General features: G+C 42.2%; 2 protein-coding genes across 13 annotated transcripts in view; one reads left to right on the forward strand and one right to left on the reverse strand.

Moving 5' to 3' along the window:
* Positions 1-256: 256 nt before the first annotated feature.
* On the reverse strand, positions 257-2,404 carry taf11 (TAF11 RNA polymerase II, TATA box binding protein (TBP)-associated factor). Its single transcript, XM_069704423.1, has 6 exons — positions 2,173-2,404; positions 1,787-1,998; positions 1,244-1,374; positions 1,054-1,141; positions 875-971; positions 257-739 (listed from the first exon to the last, which is right to left on the reverse strand). Exons 2-6 carry the CDS (start codon positions 1,961-1,963, stop codon positions 609-611), a joined length of 624 nt encoding a protein of 207 aa, XP_069560524.1. The 5' UTR covers positions 1,964-1,998; positions 2,173-2,404; the 3' UTR covers positions 257-608.
* A 666-nt stretch (positions 2,405-3,070) lies between these two features.
* The window catches only part of LOC138624330 (ankyrin repeat and SAM domain-containing protein 1A), a 62,634-nt gene continuing 49,321 nt past the window's right edge, over positions 3,071-16,383 (forward strand). For 6 of the 12 annotated variants that reach the window (XR_011311142.1, XM_069704433.1, XM_069704431.1 and 3 more), the window contains exons 1-3: positions 3,072-3,700; positions 15,096-15,179; positions 15,424-15,580. Coding sequence is in view for 10 of the 12 variants with exons in the window: in XM_069704433.1 (XP_069560534.1) it covers positions 3,090-3,700; positions 15,096-15,179; positions 15,424-15,580 (852 nt within the window). In the remaining 2 variants the exon portion in view is untranslated. Of the gene's footprint in view, positions 3,701-15,095; positions 15,180-15,423; positions 15,581-16,383 lie in introns of all 12 variants that reach the window. The other 6 variants (XM_069704424.1, XM_069704429.1, XM_069704432.1 and 3 more) reach the window with 3 other exon arrangements.

The raw sequence follows: 16,383 nt of genomic DNA on the forward strand, positions 1-16,383 counted from the left end.
ATAAAGCTAGAAAAAGCTTAAATTATCTCTGTAGCAAGTCCAAACTATTTCCGGTTTAGCTCAATAATACACATTGTAAAACGTGCTGGAGGGAGTTTTGTGATAACTATATGTGTATGTATTGTATATCGATTGCAGAAAAGGATTTTAACAGATCAGAGCACATTTGAAATGTCAGTCAAAATGAAAATCTGAGTGCGCCTTTACTGCTGTCAAAAAAAAAGTATGTATTTAATTTGAACTTTAACCATCACAATTTTCCCAACAAAAATTTTTTAATCAAGGTACAAGAACACAACATTTAATATTTGAGTATAACACCTGTTGTATTTACAACCACGATACATGAACATGACTTCACACCAGTCAAACAGTGTGTTTCTTCAAGTAGTTACTTTGACAGTTCGGGGTGATTGGCAGCACTATTTCTCAGCTTTATTTACAGCTCTGCAGATAATTCAGTCAGTTAGTAGACAGTAGTCACTGTACTTGGCTGCAGTATGGGTACAGTTAAGTGGGTAAGTTTTCCACGTGTGATGCGCCACTTTTTTTTTTTTTTAATATAAAAACACCAGCATCGTCCTGATACAGTCTGAAACACAGGAGCCTCAGTGAAAGAGAATGTTCTTGAATTTGGTGTTTGGTATCTGGTCTTTGCTCTTCAACCTCCTCACTGCCTCCCTCATATGTTTGGGCTGAAGCGGCGGCGTTTCTCCCCACTTCTCACAAACATCCAACGCTGTAAGTGCAAAGAAACTATTTCACTACACAACACTTAAAATTCTAACTGCAGAGAAAAGAGATCAATTAAATGACCTGTATGTTTCAATTCACGCAGTCTGGATTGTTTCTGGTTTGGAAATCCTCCACTTACCTTCTTCTACAATTTCCCCAGCAAAAACTTTGGAAATACCAGACATTGCAATGACCACGTTCTGGGACACTGATGATCCCGTTATGGACTGGATCAGCTAGAATATTTTGAAGAAAATATGTCAGACCAATAGAATCGTATAAGTAATTAAAAAAAATACATTATTTTGAACTGCTTACCCTCTTTATGGCAGCCTTGGGAAAGGCAGAACGTCTGTACATCTCATAGCGATTTAGCTGCTCTTCAGAAAAGGATGACACCAAAACCCTGCAACGCAGCAAGCACAGGGATGAGAAGGAAGCAGGACGAGACTTTGACAAATGATCACAAGATTCAGAAAGACGTTCCGTGAGGTTAAAAATGTCTTACTGCATCTTTTGTATTTCATCCTCGTCAACCTTGTGCCGCTTCTCCTTTTTCTTCTCCGGTTCCACCTTTAGTCTTTTGGCGAGAGACTGGCCAGAGGTTCCTTCTTCCTCATCTTCTCCTGCTGCTGGTTCCTTCACAGTGGAAAACCAAATCGTTTAGTGCTGCGACAAATTCTCACTTTTTCTTTCCAATTATAATTTTTTTATTCGAGTCCTTGTGAATCTGCTTGTTTTTAAGATGGCTAAACAGGATATAAAATATATGGTTTTGCAAATAAAAGTGTGTTTATCTATTTAACAATGTTTCTTATGTCAAACCTTTTTAACACATATTGGAATATATATATTTTTTTTAACCAAAATCCATCGTCACAAGTATCAAAAAGTACAAAGAGCCCCCTGCTGCTGTAGTCAGGGATGTAAACAAAGCGTGATCATTTCGTAATAACTTAAGAAAACTCTCGTGGTCCATTTTATGGACGCCAATCAATTTTTTTTTTCTTCTGGTGGGGAAAAAAAAAGTAAATGAAGACCCGGTTCTCACATGTTTAACCTCCTGTTTCGACGGATCCTGCGAGGACGACGCTTTGTTTTCATCGGTAGGTTTTTCCGCGGCAGCTACATTTTCACCTCCCTCTGATTTAGGATAGGGTAGAAGAGGATGCTCGGAAGATATCCTCTGCGGTGTGACCTCGGCTTTAATCCGTGCAGGGTCGGCCATGATCGCTCCCAAACACTTGAGAGCAACTTCACAATCTGCAAACAACAATGAGGCAGTTGACGTACGACTCGTGGCACAAGCTGCACATTTAATTTGCATCAGCTGCCGGAAAGCCCTCGGCGAAAAAAAAAAAAAAAAAAGTCAGGTTTTAGTTTATAGTAACTTTAGGGGGGAAAAAAGTGGATAATGGGAATACAACATGCGCGTACCTTCGCCGCAGATAGGCCTCAACAGAGCAGCGGTAACAGCCAAGCCGACGTTGTATGGTAACTTACGGCAGCTAAACTAACACGTGACGGTTTTATATTATTTAACTTAGTACAAACAAACAAACAAACAAAAACTACTATAAACGCTTTAACCGTGAATAAATATCGGCAAATACTTAACGCAAGAGGGCTGATAGTATCAACAAACTCGGCACCGCGACGCAGCGTAAATACGTATTTCCGTTTCCGTTTTGTACAAACTTTATTAACACGTCTAGCGGTGAAGTTATACAGTGCCACAAGTCGGTGACAAACAAGACTTTTTTTTTTTTTAATGTGCGTGTTTCGCTTAAACTAGTATAAATCTTTTTTTTTTTTTTTTTTTTTTACCGTATTGGCCCGATTTAACTCTTAAAAGTACAAGTCACAGACCGTGTTATTACAGCCGGTTTAAACCCCAGTGGTACAACCATTCCCACGGTTCACAGCCCGTCCTGCTATTACCGGATTAAAAACAACAACAACAAAAAAAAACCATGCCGTGAAACGTTTTTGTTCACACCCATAAATTTGGCAGCAATTTTGACTTTATTTGCAGGCACAAAGTCCAATAAACACAAATGTTTGTAATTGTTGTCAATCTCAGCTAGATCAAAGTTGTTAAATTGATGTGTAATATTGAATGCATATTGTTCAATTGAATTGTTTTCCTGATTTATTTATTTATTTTTTAACTCTACACAAGTGAGTGATAACACTCAGTAAATCTTTAAAGGTTTGGGGATTTTTTTTTTCTTTTTTCTGTGGAACAGACATTTCAAAAACACTGGATGGGTATAAATCCAGCCTCTGCCCACTTTTTTTTTAATTTATTTTTTATTTTTTATACATAATCTATCCCGGGCACCATCTTGCTTATGCACATCCAGCTCGTGTTTTACGCAGACAGGGCGTCAGTGTTGGGGTTGTATGTGTGTGTGTGTGTGTGTGTTTCTGAAGGGTTTCGGATTGGAGATGCAGAAAGAAAGGGCAGTTTCGAGGAAGTGACGGACGACGCTCAGGGGACTGGTCAGAGGAAGTTTGCTCGATGCTGGTGCCGTGCCGCTGAACCAAACTTCCCCCCCCCCCCTCCCCTCCACCCTTGTGCTCCAGCAGCACCGTGGACCGGGACGGACGGATCCAGCGGCGGAGGGAGCTTTTGTCTCGTAGCACTGAGGAGTAACTTGAGGTTGGGAGAAAGGGGATCGCAGAGGAATTTCATTCCCACAACCAATCCCCTACTCCCCCCCCTCTCTCTTCTCCTTCTCTTCCCCGCGCCTCCTCTTGATTTTTTTTTTTTTTTTTTCCTGGGATCCGCGATGGGGAAGGAGCAGGAGCTTCTGGAAGCGGCGCGCACGGGAAACCTGGCCGCCGTGGAGAAGCTTTTATCCGGGAAGCGACAATCCGCTGGCGGGTCGTCTGGTACCGGAGGAAGCGGCAACAGCGGCGGCCACGGCGCCTCCTCTCATCCGCTCTCCAGTCTGCTCAGGTAGGCTCCGGGAAAGCGAGGAGGAGGAGGAGGAAGAAGACAGCCAGCGGCATTGTGCCTGTCAAAACATCTCTAATCATTTACTGTTACACCATACGGTGTTTTAGATATGTGTGGCTCGTTCAACAGAGTCCTGTTTTTGATTGCCAAACAAACACAACCCAAACCAGTGCAGCGCAGAGGCAGTGGCATGCTTCTTTGTTAGCACACAGCTTCTTGTGTTCCTGCCAGTTCTCCTGTAATCTGCATAAACGGCCTGCGAGGCAATTATGCAACTTAACTGCAACAAAACAACCCATGATCTCTTTAAACGCGGCCACAGATGTATTATTAATTGCTCGGTGCAGTCTTGGACCTGAATACTTTCACTGGTGGAGGTGGACGAGAAAGCCAGTTGTCAGAACCAGGATCTCATTTTTTTTGAGAAACATTATTTTACTGTTTGGAAATCTTCTTGGGAATCTTTGGAAATCAGCTCTCAGTGTAAACCCCATGTGTTAGACAGTAATATCTATTTTTTTTATCAGTGATCACAGGGGGAAGTCGTCAGTGAGGTAAACATTTGATGTGGTTTTTCACATTGATGAAATACCTTCTATAAAAGGTTAGAAAGGTTTAGCTGCTCTTTTGAAGCTTTTACTCATCGCAGGTGTTTCCTCTCTGGCTCACTGCTGCTTTATTAGTTGTGAGTTCTGAATTAAAGATAAAAAATAAAAAAAAATAAAAAATCCAGCCACACTTACTCTGCCATAGCTGTCATTCTTGCCCAGATGTTTGCTGTAGTGCGTCTGCGGTTGGGAGTGTTTGTCTTCAGAACAGGACTCGTATGTCCTAAAATGAAAGCTATTGATAAGGACTGTGATAATGGGATAATTGTCCATGGTGATTTAGGATTACATAAAATTCCTCACTGTATGGCAGCTATATTCCTCACTGTATGGCAGCTATATTCCTCCTTTATAAAATATCAAGAGCAGCTTCTTCGAATGTGGCATCCGTTTTACTTTGGCAGATGCTGGTGCTGGTAAATAAATAATAAGGTGGAACATAACAGATCTGATAAGTTCAGCGTTTCATTTTGCTCTGCAGATGTTATCTGAATTATAGGCTTACCACAACAGGTTTGTTGAGTCTCCCTCGGCTGAGACATATTGTTCTGGATCCATTAAATGTATTTTCATAAAGTACTATTAGATATTAAATCCTTGCAAGAAAGAAAAGACTAAGAGTGTCTGGAAAGAGCCCGTTTTTAATGCTCTGTGTGTCCGCCCGTGGATAAAGGAGGAATATAGCTGCCACACTTGTTAACATAAAACTCCCAGGCAGGCTTAAATCCATCACGTCAGAAGCCCACAAGTGGCCAATATCCGTACACTTATTTTGATGCTGAGCACATGCAGGTGAACGTCTGTCAGTCAAAACATGACGCTGCTCCTCTGGGAGCCTCAGCGCCAGCCACCTTCATCTGAGGGGAGGGAGTGTTAAGGCGAAGCTCGAGGTGATGCATCACTGTGTTACTTAGTGAAGACTGCACATTGTACTCAAGGTAATTACATTAAACCCTTCTAATCGGAAATCCAATTCAGAGATGTCATGCAGTCAAAGCTAACTCGGTCTCTGCCTCACTGATCTGTGGGCGGACTGAGGAGGCTATTGTGTCATCCGCTCCATCTTGAGCAATCGATGTTTGGTAACGACAGCTCGAGGGAAATTATTGGTGAGACTTTTTAGGAAATTAATGAACTACTGCGTGTAGATGTAAAAAGCCTGTTGGCTGTGGACACCTGAGCTTATAGGACAGGCTCTCACGTACAGGGGGTATTGGCCACAGGGCAGCATCGGGGGATTGTTGCTATTGTGTATGACATTTGATTTAGCTTGTACAATCAAAATGTCAATATGTATGAGGGCATCACAGTGAGTTGCTCCAGTGGTAGGTTTGTGTGTGTGTTTTCCGACACCGGAGCGTAGGCCTGTAATCCCGTCACAGGAGATTTGATCTAAGACGGTTTTCTTAAGTAAATTTGAGCTTGTGTGTGATCAACGTGTAGTCGACAGTGTTATTCACGCTCCCGCTGTATTCCCGACACATAAACTTCCACTCGCGTCATAAAACTTTAAACATGCAAGTGGTAGTTTTTTTCCTAGCGAGAAGTCATTTGATGACACTCGTTGTGTTTGTTGCCGTGTTGTGTTGTAACGGCATGATTTTGAGCTTTGTGGCTTGAATGTAGTCAATAATTCCTTCCTGTTTATTGCATTGCGTAATGCACAGGCTCTGCAGATGAATGATCTAACCTAATCAGCTTCATTACTCTTTGAAGGTGTGTGTGTGTGTGTGTTCCCACTAGATTTTTTTTTTGGCGTTCTTGCTGTGGAATTGGGTGCATGTTAAGACCTGCAGTGTCTTTGTAACCAGGCCATTGTACAGCTCTGCTCTGCGGAATGTCTTGCTTTCCCATGAGGCTGCATCCCAGCCGTTGCCACGGGATGAACACTGACCCCGGCCTGCTCGACACCACCGCCGCACCAAGCATTTGTTCCGTGGTGGTCCATTAACCCCAAAATGAGCCGGGCGGGGCTGCCCCCGAGTAGTAAGGTCACAGTGTAACCTTGATAGTACTGCAGCCCAGCGGTGGCTGCGGTTATGTTGATGTAGAAATAAGGGCACATTCGTGGGTTTTTTTTTTTCTGAACTTTTTTTTTTAATTTATTATTATTTTTTTTTTAGGGTATACTAATACTACATATTGTAGTTTTCACGAGGGGCCTCCCCCCACCCCCATGACCCGTTTTGATCCCATAAGCATACAGGAAAAGTTCGTCACTAGCACTTCCTGGCCCAGGTTGTCCAAACACAGGCAGCTGCTGCAGTGATGAGACCGGAGGTAAGACAAGTCCCTGGCAGGGAAAGTGCCTGCCCACTGAGGGGAAATTAACAGAGGAATGCTTGGAGTCCTGGACAGACGCTCTGAGAGCTTAGCCAGATGAGGGCTCGTCTCCCAGCTTCACAGCCGTGTCCTTTTGTCCCACTGACAAAGCAGAGAACGGTGCTTTTCATAATCATATTGGCCCCAAAAGACCATTCTGGGGCTTTTTCTTTTTTTTTTACACTTTTAAGTTTTACAAAGAAAATTGAGCTGTCATTCGGATAGAATTGGACCACCTATTAAGAAGAGTTGGCTCATTTAGGCTGATGTTTCCCGTTGCCGTAGAATGAAACAAGTCGGGCTTTTCTCGAACGTTTGGAAATAAAGGTTGTTTCAAGCTACTTGCAAAGGTTTCCAATACATTTGCTGTTCAACATGTTTTTCTGTTTTTTTTTATTTTTTTTAAGTGCTAGCAAGGAAAGCATTTCTATCAGTTTGATGACTTGGTTAGCATTTTAAGTGGCTTGGGCACAACTCCAGATCGTTCCATCCCATTACATCCACAATTTCTGGCTCATCCCGAGCAGCCCCATGCTGTCAGACTGGTGTCAGCGAGAGACTATCTGCTGCATGACAACTAGGCACATAGTGTCCCAACAAAAATTCCCTCTCGCCTCTCTTTTTATTAGGACCTGTGTGGACGGTTTGCAAACAAATGACAGGCTCACAGCGGGGTTCGGACACTCGCATTCTGCAGCTTTGTCTCGCATGCCGACTGTCTCACCGCCAGCAGGGTGTGCAGACAGACGGCGCTAAGCGGGCCGTTTCTACCGCTTTTACGCCAACGACAGGAGCCTCACATCATTCTGCAGTGAACTAAAAAGCTGGTCACATTTAAGCATTTGTTGACCTTTGAACTGAAAGAAACTGTAACTGGTTCGACCCGGGAGGGAGCAGTGGTAGCTGGGAAATGTAACACCACAGTGTTAGCATTCCAGGAGCATCTGAGTTTGGGATACGTTATGTTTACGGCTTGTGTTTGTGTAGTCTGAGAAGGCAGAGAGAAAGGCACTTAGTAGTGATGAATTCCACCTGTGTGAGTGTGTGTGTGTGTGTGTGTGTGTGTGTGTGCGTGTGCGTGCGTGTGCGCGCGCAAAAACTGACAGTGTCCTTTCCAGCCAGTATGTAGTCCTCTTTATTTTAAACTAACGGTGCTCAGCTAAAAATAGATTTCATCCAAGTGGGTCAGGGTTTATTTTTGTTTAGTTTGTAGGGGAAAAGGTTGCCTTAAATCGAAAATAAGGAAGAAAATCCGTAATGAAAACACCGATGACTATGATAAACCTTTAATATTGATTAACAATGAAGACACATGATTTTTTTTAATTTAAATTTGTATTCATGTAAGGACGAGTATGTTGCGCAAACCGGTGCCACGCACAGTGACATTTATAGCTTAAGCTCATTTCAATTGTCAGTCCACAGATGGCCTTTTATAATATATAAAACTCAACAACCGACATCACGTACACATGACATTTTTACAAACTTAGCAATAAATATGCACATTCGAAACACAAAACTCAACAATAAAATAAAGACACATTAGGATCACTTGGTTCTCTGTTTTTTAAGAAAACATGCTGATATGTACAATTTCCATTTGACTGTACTTCCCGTCTTAAATACAACAGAATGTTAACATGAAAAAGACTGCCTCACACACACACACACACACACACACACACACACACACACACACACACACACACACACACACACACACACACACACACACACACACACACACACACACACACACACACACACCCAACTGGTATATGTCCTTGTTTATGTAAACTCTATTTCACCTCACTTACTCCAAACCTTATAATAACAAACGGACAAATGGAAAAGATAAGGTTACTGAGGTGGTGGTCTCTGTTTTGAACCCATTTATAGAAAAGGGGGTCACCACGGCGACCAGAGGCATCAGGGCATGTCCTTCTCGTACATGTAGGCCTACATGTGTTTGCTTTTTGCTTGCAGCCCCCGACTCCAGACATTTTCATCCATCTGGCTTGCTGGCTGGCGTCTTCCTTTCTCTCCCACTCTGCTGCTCTCAGCAATCCTCTTGCCCACCTGCTGGGCCCACGCCAACCCTCACTCCACCTTCAGACTTCAAACATGTTGCACTTGGAACCTGAGTGACGGTGCTATTGCCGTCCGTGTGTTGACACAGGCAGTAAAGTAGCCCGCATCTTTTTCTTTTTTCTATGCTGTTTTTGCAAACTGGATAAAATAAACCCAACAAAGTAGTCTGTAATTGATTAGCCTTAGCACGACTAAGCAGATTGGCAACAGACCGTAACTGTGAAACACTTGTAAACACAGCATATTATGTTTTAATAAGAGGGCACAGAAAACGATTGTTGTGCCCAATTTAAAGACTGACTTTGGTGCTGACTTTTGTGAGAAAACGAAACATTCAACAGAATCTTCGGCCACGTGAACTAGATCACACAGAAGTTCTATTTCAAGATGTGGGTTGTCAGTGTAACTGAAAATAACGGCCCATCCATCCGGCAAGATTTTAGCTGAACACGCGCTCGCTCTTCCTTTGCAGAAGGCTCGGAGGATGCCAGTGTGAACAGTCAGATTTGTTTGCGGCAGCATCTGCTGTGAAATCAGCGTGGGAAATTGTTGAAGGACAGGCTGTGATTGAATGTGCTCTCCTTGTTTCCTCGCTCCATCGGATTCTCCCTTATTTGTTTTTCTTCTTTCCTTCTACATTCATCCCACCTTTTCAGACTGCCGCCAGCATTTTTCATGCCCATCATCTTGATTCTGCTGGACCCCATTGGACCGCTCTTTGAACACAGTCTCTGGGTACATGCAGTTTATTCACACAGTTGCACTGTGACATTCTCACTATGGTGTGTTTATGAGCCATGAAAACTCAATCAGGATTTGACTTTAATGTGCTCTCCAACTGCAATGAGAAATGAACTGCTGTATCTCTTGTGGCACTAAAACAAGAGTCATGAGTCTCAGTGGCCTTTTGGGATTTTTTTTTTTTTATTGTCACATTCTGCATTTCTTAGCATTTTCTGAAATGGGGAAGACTAACAATTTATTTGTTTTTGCGAGCATCTTAACTCAATAATTCAGCAATAACCATCTAAAGTCCACTGTATTGATGCTAGCAGCATGGCTCTATGGATGGTAATGTCAGCCGAGGGATCAGCAACAACTACTGTAACCATTATCAATAAAACAATTTTTACAAACATTCATAGGGCTCTCACGATCATGACATTTAAGTTGGTGATTAATTGTCATTCAGATAATTGCTATTGATGATTTAATTGTCTTTTTCTGTTCATTATACTGTATTCCACTATTATAGTATATGACTTATGAAGAAGATGATCCTTTTACTGGCACTGAATATTGGAACATATAAATTAAAAATACATTTCTCTTTCTCTTTCTCGTTTTTTAAATAAGATTTTGATGTCTGTCATAAATTCAATATGTGAAATCATTTACTGAAATATACACATAATTTACTGACAATCACAGGTACCATTAATCAAAATAACCAATGTACTCTCATGAGTCATTAAACCATAGCAGAAAAAGGGGACGCAGCGAGAAGATGTCATTAAGGAGCAGCAGTCAAACCTCAAATGGGGAAAAACGATGTGGAAATAGTGATGAAAATATGGATTTTCCTTTATTTTCATCTGGCTGTTTTTATGCAGATAAATAGAAAATCATTGTGGCCACTCAAACAACCACAATCAATGATTGTAATAATGTTATAATTGTGACAGCCCTAGACATTCATAGTTATTAGAGGATATCTGCCATTGAATTTAGCGATCCTCTGACTTTTCCTGGATCACGACCACCAAATTACCATTTACGAGTGAAGTATTGTAGAAATTATTGACATCTGGTTCAGATACTCATGTCTCCCTCAGGAGTACAGTGTCATAGGGCGGCTGGCACGGCTGCAACTTTTGCTGCAATTAAATATGGTTTCATCAGGAGCTCTAGAAAATTAAATGGTCAAAAGCTTAAACTACGTGATCAAGAAATTCTTTTGACAAGTAGTTTTAAGACCTGTTGAAGCCTTTTCTTCACACTGTCATGTTTTTGAAGTTTGTTTTGTTCTACCTAACTCGCTGCTTCCGAGTCATCGACGTGCTCTCCTTTAATCTGGCCTGTAACGACCTTTATGATGTACGACTTAATTACCGTCAGAGTGCTTCATGGTAACATGGTATTTTGACAGAGTTCTTTGCTCATTAAGTCATTGAGTGTAGTCCTCAGCTGGCACTGGGGACTCTGGCAGGTACTTGAGTCTCTGCTGAGGAGATGATGCTCAGGTTGAGTGTTTGGCAGCAGGGCATCTGGTTGCTGCACCCGCCAGCAGTACGCATAATTAAGCCCAATTTCCCTGACGGTGGCTGACATGCGCCAGTCACTGCTGGGCTCAGTGCCCTGGGCTAGACTAATCCCTGGCAGTGTGGTCACACTGCTAATAGGCTGCAGACAAATCTGTTTATTTGACACTGGGTTCACACCCACCTGGGTTCTTATTTGCTTAAAGCTGCCACAGAATTTTGCCCGGCGTTTTACTCCAGGGCTCCACAAATAAACATTTAATCATATTTTTTTATCAGTGGAATTCTTATAAATTTTGGCTTGAGGCTGAAATATTTTTTTTTTATACTTTGAGTACCTGGGGTCGTTTTAAAAATGTGGATGCAAACAGTGCATTAAATATAGAACTAGAAATTCTGGTTGGTCTTAATCGTAATATTGGTTTGCATTTAAATTTAGCATGCCTGCTTTTTTTCTGACTGGGGTTAATGAATATGGATTAAATTATAATTATATACTTGATTTATTTATCATTATCTAACTTATACATTCAAACACATTATCTAAGCTTATTTAGTTTAGTTAAGTCACTAGATGTGAGTTTAAAGGTTGAAACCAAACTCCTAACTAAGCTTCCACATTTTGGAAATGACCCTCTTTTTAAATTTCTCTTTAGTATGTGGGACAAATATTAGCAAACTAATGCAGACAGTACATAAAAGAGAGAAAACGTTATTATTATTTGTCGTGTTGTAGTGGCTTGGCTTTGTACAACACAGAATTACAGCCCCCTAGATTCTCTTTCAAACTTCGGCCTCATCCCGCTGATATTCCCTCAGGCAAATTAAGGATTAGCTCGGCCTTTCAAACCGGAATTCCTCAGTCAGTTCCCATGAATGTGCCCCCTCCCAAACCAAATCAACTGGTTTGCCCATCGCAATGCTAGGGGCCCTAAGCCCCATCCCTCACTTAGGTTGGTTGTGAGCCGTAGTAAGAGGATGAAGTGGATTGTCGAGCACCACTCTGACTCATGCCCTTCAGTGCCATGCTGCCAAAATGCTCAGAGGATGCATCACTTCTACTGCGCTTAAAGCTGCTGCTGCTGCAGGCAGCTCTGTTAATAGCGGACCGAAATACTATGACAGTGATAAAATGTAATGAGCACACAACTTCACTCCCTCTGCATGGAGGTGATCTTTATAGGATTAATGAGCAGCCATGTCCCTACTAAGAGCTGTAATATTATGGAAGTAGAGTAAATGTTATTTGAGATGTATTACGGTCCTCTTTATTTATATTTTTTGGTCATGAGGCTGATGTGACACAAGGTTTATGCCTCTGACGTGTCATTGCTATAAGGTCTAAAGACAAAGTCATGACTGATGAGGAGGACTAATGTGCAAAGTCAATATGAATTTGACCTTTTGTTCTAGATTTTGTTTAAAATTAATGACAAGTGCTGATAACTGAACTTCCAATACTTTTATGACACCAACAGCATTTTTACAATGCAACCAAATTTTGAAACCAGGGCTACATACACACTAATATTTTTTTGTTTTGAAATGCATAACATTTACTTCTTTTACAGAGTAAATTTCATCAGCATCAGTGAGCTAATACAGGATTCACCTTACATAGGCTGTGCTGGTGTGGCCCAGCCAGGTGGATAAAATAACTTGGTTTCAACGTTGTTAAATCTTTCATTAGAGCACCTTATTCCTCTCTTTTCAGACTAATTTTCAGTCACATGCCTGCCTGAGTTGCAGCGACTCTCTCCGAGTAGCCAGCTAGCATCTCATAGCCATATTCAGCAGACATCTGTAAATTGCAGCTACAGAAAACAACCTAGGTTACACTCTCAATGTAAACAGCATGAAAGCTCAAAAAAGTGTTCACTCAGAAACTGATCTCCATGTATTGGTACCGGTATATGTATATATATATATATATATTTTTTTTTTAATGATACCCTGCCTTATTGGGAATCCTTGAAATATGTCTGATGATGCATCTGACTTAATATAGCTCAATCTTGCAATGGTTTTTAACTTAGTATTTTTGGTCAAGCTGGTGAACTGGGATCAAAGGATAAAATAACATTTCTATTACAGAATCCTCGGAGTACAGAATAAGTGATGACGATTTTGTCAGATTCTCCAGTCGTACTTGCTGCTCTATTCATGTTTATGTTAATTTGTATATGGGATTTTTGCTCCAAGCAGTTACATAACTCTTTTATCTAGGACAGCAACTAGAGGTCTGTTTCTGTCTCTGTTTTCCTTTTTGATGTGCTCAGCAGCCATGGACAAGGCAATGTTGCTTTACTCTTTACTACCAATTTGAAATAGACAGGAAACGTATGCGTGTGATTCCTGCAGAGCCGAGATAATCGCTGCTCACATATTTTCCCCCTCTGACAAAAAATGATCAGTTCCCAGCATTTCCTCCCACCACATTTTCCCGCTGTAGTATTTCACCCCAGCCCTGCTCTTGATGTCCCATGACTTCATGGCTGCCTGACTCGGTAAGATGAGGCCTGCTGTAAGATACAAACAGCTTAGGTTATGAGCAGTAGGATGGTGGATCTGTGTGTGTCTGGGCTCTGTCAGGCTCATTGTTCTGCAGGCTATAGAGCCCTCCAAGACACTTATTTAATGAGACGGCTCTGACTGTGTAATTGCAGGCTGCTCTGAGAGCTATTATAGGAGATGTATTTTAGGGGGGCAAAACAGCCATTACTGCGGCAAAAACGAGCCGCGTGAGTGGAGCAAAGTCACACACTCGAAGTGAGGACACTGAGCATCCTTCTGTCATCACCTTCGACACACTGATTATGTTATGGATCCGTTCCGAAAGTGTCAGTGAATGTGTGTAACTCCCAGAGCCGGTATTTTAACTTAAATAAAAATAAAACAGCCCTTGCTGCTCTTCCTATCCCTGCTTCTCTCCGAAGGCTTCATTCATCAAAGTTATTTGCTTGCATCAAAATCCAGGTCAGTAATTATTTATGGAGCTATCTGACTGTCAATTCAGTATTTTCCATCGGTTTTGAGACAGTTTTCTATTATAAATCAAAAGTAAAATTGTAAAAGAAAAAGGCAACAAAAATATTCTCATCTCTTTAAAAAAAAAAAAAAAAAAAAAAAACCTCCTCCATTTATCATTGATTCTCTGTGAGGCCCAACTGTTTTGATCCAATTCTCTTTCTGTATGGCAAATGACTCTGGTCTCAGATATGTGGTTCACCAGTGCTGGGATTTCCTATTCACATGATTTATTTACGATGTGTTATGGTCTTTCAGGGAGCCTCACATCCCGTCCTGGCACTGTCTCACCAGACATCCTTTAGCTTCTTAAATTACTCCCTCCATCCTTCTTTACTGCCCCCTTCTACCATCGCTCTCCTTCCTCCTCACCACAGCGCTCTCTGCAAATTAAAATAAACAAACCAATCTGAGCTGAGCTGACAGCTGAGTTTGACTCAAATGAAAGAGAGTGCTGAACAAATGCTGGCCTTTCCTTACACTTTTACCCCCTCTTCGCCTTTTGGCTGCATCCCAGTGCTTCGTTTGTTGTTTGTTAAGTAGAATAACAAAAGCCTATCCGGGCTGCCAGGACCTGACCCAGAACACAGAGTTACTGTCAACTAGATGTAATTAGCTCATCTTAGCTGCTGCTCGCTGGTGATGGTGCCTCTTTCACTTGCTGGTTTTTCTGCTGTTGTCGCAGTGCTTCTTCATCTCACATGTTTCTCTTGAGAGAGAGTGTGTGAAGGTGCACCCCCACCTGTATGTGCTGTAGGTGGGGCTGGGGTGTGATGTGAACAGCCGGTGTGAGCGACTGCAGCCCTGAGACAGCAATCAGAACAGAGTCAGTCACACCCTCAGTTAGAGACTTCACAGAGGGGCAGGCAGGGTTGGTTTGTTGTTGTTGTTGTGGTGGTGGTGGTTGTTGTGTGTGTGTGTGTGTGTGTGTGTGTGTGTGTGTGTGTGTGTGTGTGTGTGTGTGTGTGTGTGTGTGTGTGTGTGTGTGTGTGTGTGTGTGTGTGTGTGTGTGTGTGTGTGTCTGTGTGTGTGTGTTTTGTGTTGCCGGTGTTATGGAAGCCTAACAATCATTTCTACTCTTAGCAGCATCTGGAGAGGCCCCAATGTGAATTGTGTGGACAGCACTGGATACACCCCCCTGCACCACGCCGCCCTCAATGGACACAGGTACATGAGTGACGTATAAACTTTGAGATTTGGGAGAAATGCCCGTGTTGCAGCCTGTTGCAGCCTGTTTCAGCTACTCTGTTTACGCTCCGCTATAAACAAGGTCTGCCCTCGCAGACAGTCGTCCCTCGGGGGTAAGATGAAGCTATTGATTGGCTGTTTGCTCAGGCTGTGTGTATTTATTAGTGCGGTTTGGACTGTTGGCATTTTTCTGACCCGACCTGCCCCCTTCATTCATCTGCAGCGACGTGGTGGAGGCGCTGCTACGAAACGAGGCCTTGACCAACATCGCAGACAACAAGGGCTGCTACCCTCTTCATCTGGCTGCATGGAAGGGAGACGAGCACATCGTAAAACTTCTCATTCACCAAGGACCTTCACACCCCAAACTCAACGAGCAGGTTTGACACCGAGTTTCCTCCTCTGCGTTAGTGTGCACGTGTTCATTTTGGTCACTTTTGCAGTCTTACCATGCTGTTAATTTCTTCAGTCGAAAAATTACGTCAGTACTAAAATGATTTGTTCTTCAATTTGTTTGAGTTTTTCAACATATTTGTTTCTCCAGCAGACAAATTAAGACCGTGTGGTCGAGTCGTAGCCCTCTTTTATACCGATGACACTTTACTTCGCCGTAAATTTAATCTCTTGTAGTGTGATAAGAGCAGTTCTAGGAAAGAGGTCAGTTTTAGTAACAAAATGCTGCATAGAGATCTCTCAATTGCAAGTCCTAGCTCAGCATGGCATGCTATATATTTGAACAAGACGAATGCCAGAACGAAAGCTACTAGTGTGCATTAACCTCAGTGCATCGTGAGTCTTGACTTCTCCTTTGATAATGTGATACTCGAAGTGCTTTGACGCTGCGCTATGATGAGAAGTGCTCGTTTCCTCTAACCATTTGAACCGTTTTAACACTTTATGTTTGATAGTCTGTTTGGTTGCTTCCTGCACACACATGCTGCAGACAGAAACCATCCCGTCCCGTTTGGCATGAGGAGAAATGACCCATGATGAGCTTCTTACATGTAATCAGATTTGATTGAACAAGCCACTTTCAGAAAAAGTCAACTCGATGAAGGAGTCTCATTCTGTGTCATTTCTCCCTGCCTGTTCATGACATCTGACTGTTCATTAACTCAACTCAGATTTTTGTTCTCCTTTTTTTATTTAGTTTGACTCATTTGTGATCGTCACTCATTCGTTC

Source organism: Brachyistius frenatus, unplaced genomic scaffold (genome assembly GCF_029030835.1).
Source record: "Brachyistius frenatus isolate BFR_SWC_R1_liver_20210118 unplaced genomic scaffold, ASM2903083v1 Contig_50, whole genome shotgun sequence".
Classification (NCBI taxonomy): Eukaryota; Metazoa; Chordata; class Actinopteri; family Embiotocidae; genus Brachyistius; species Brachyistius frenatus.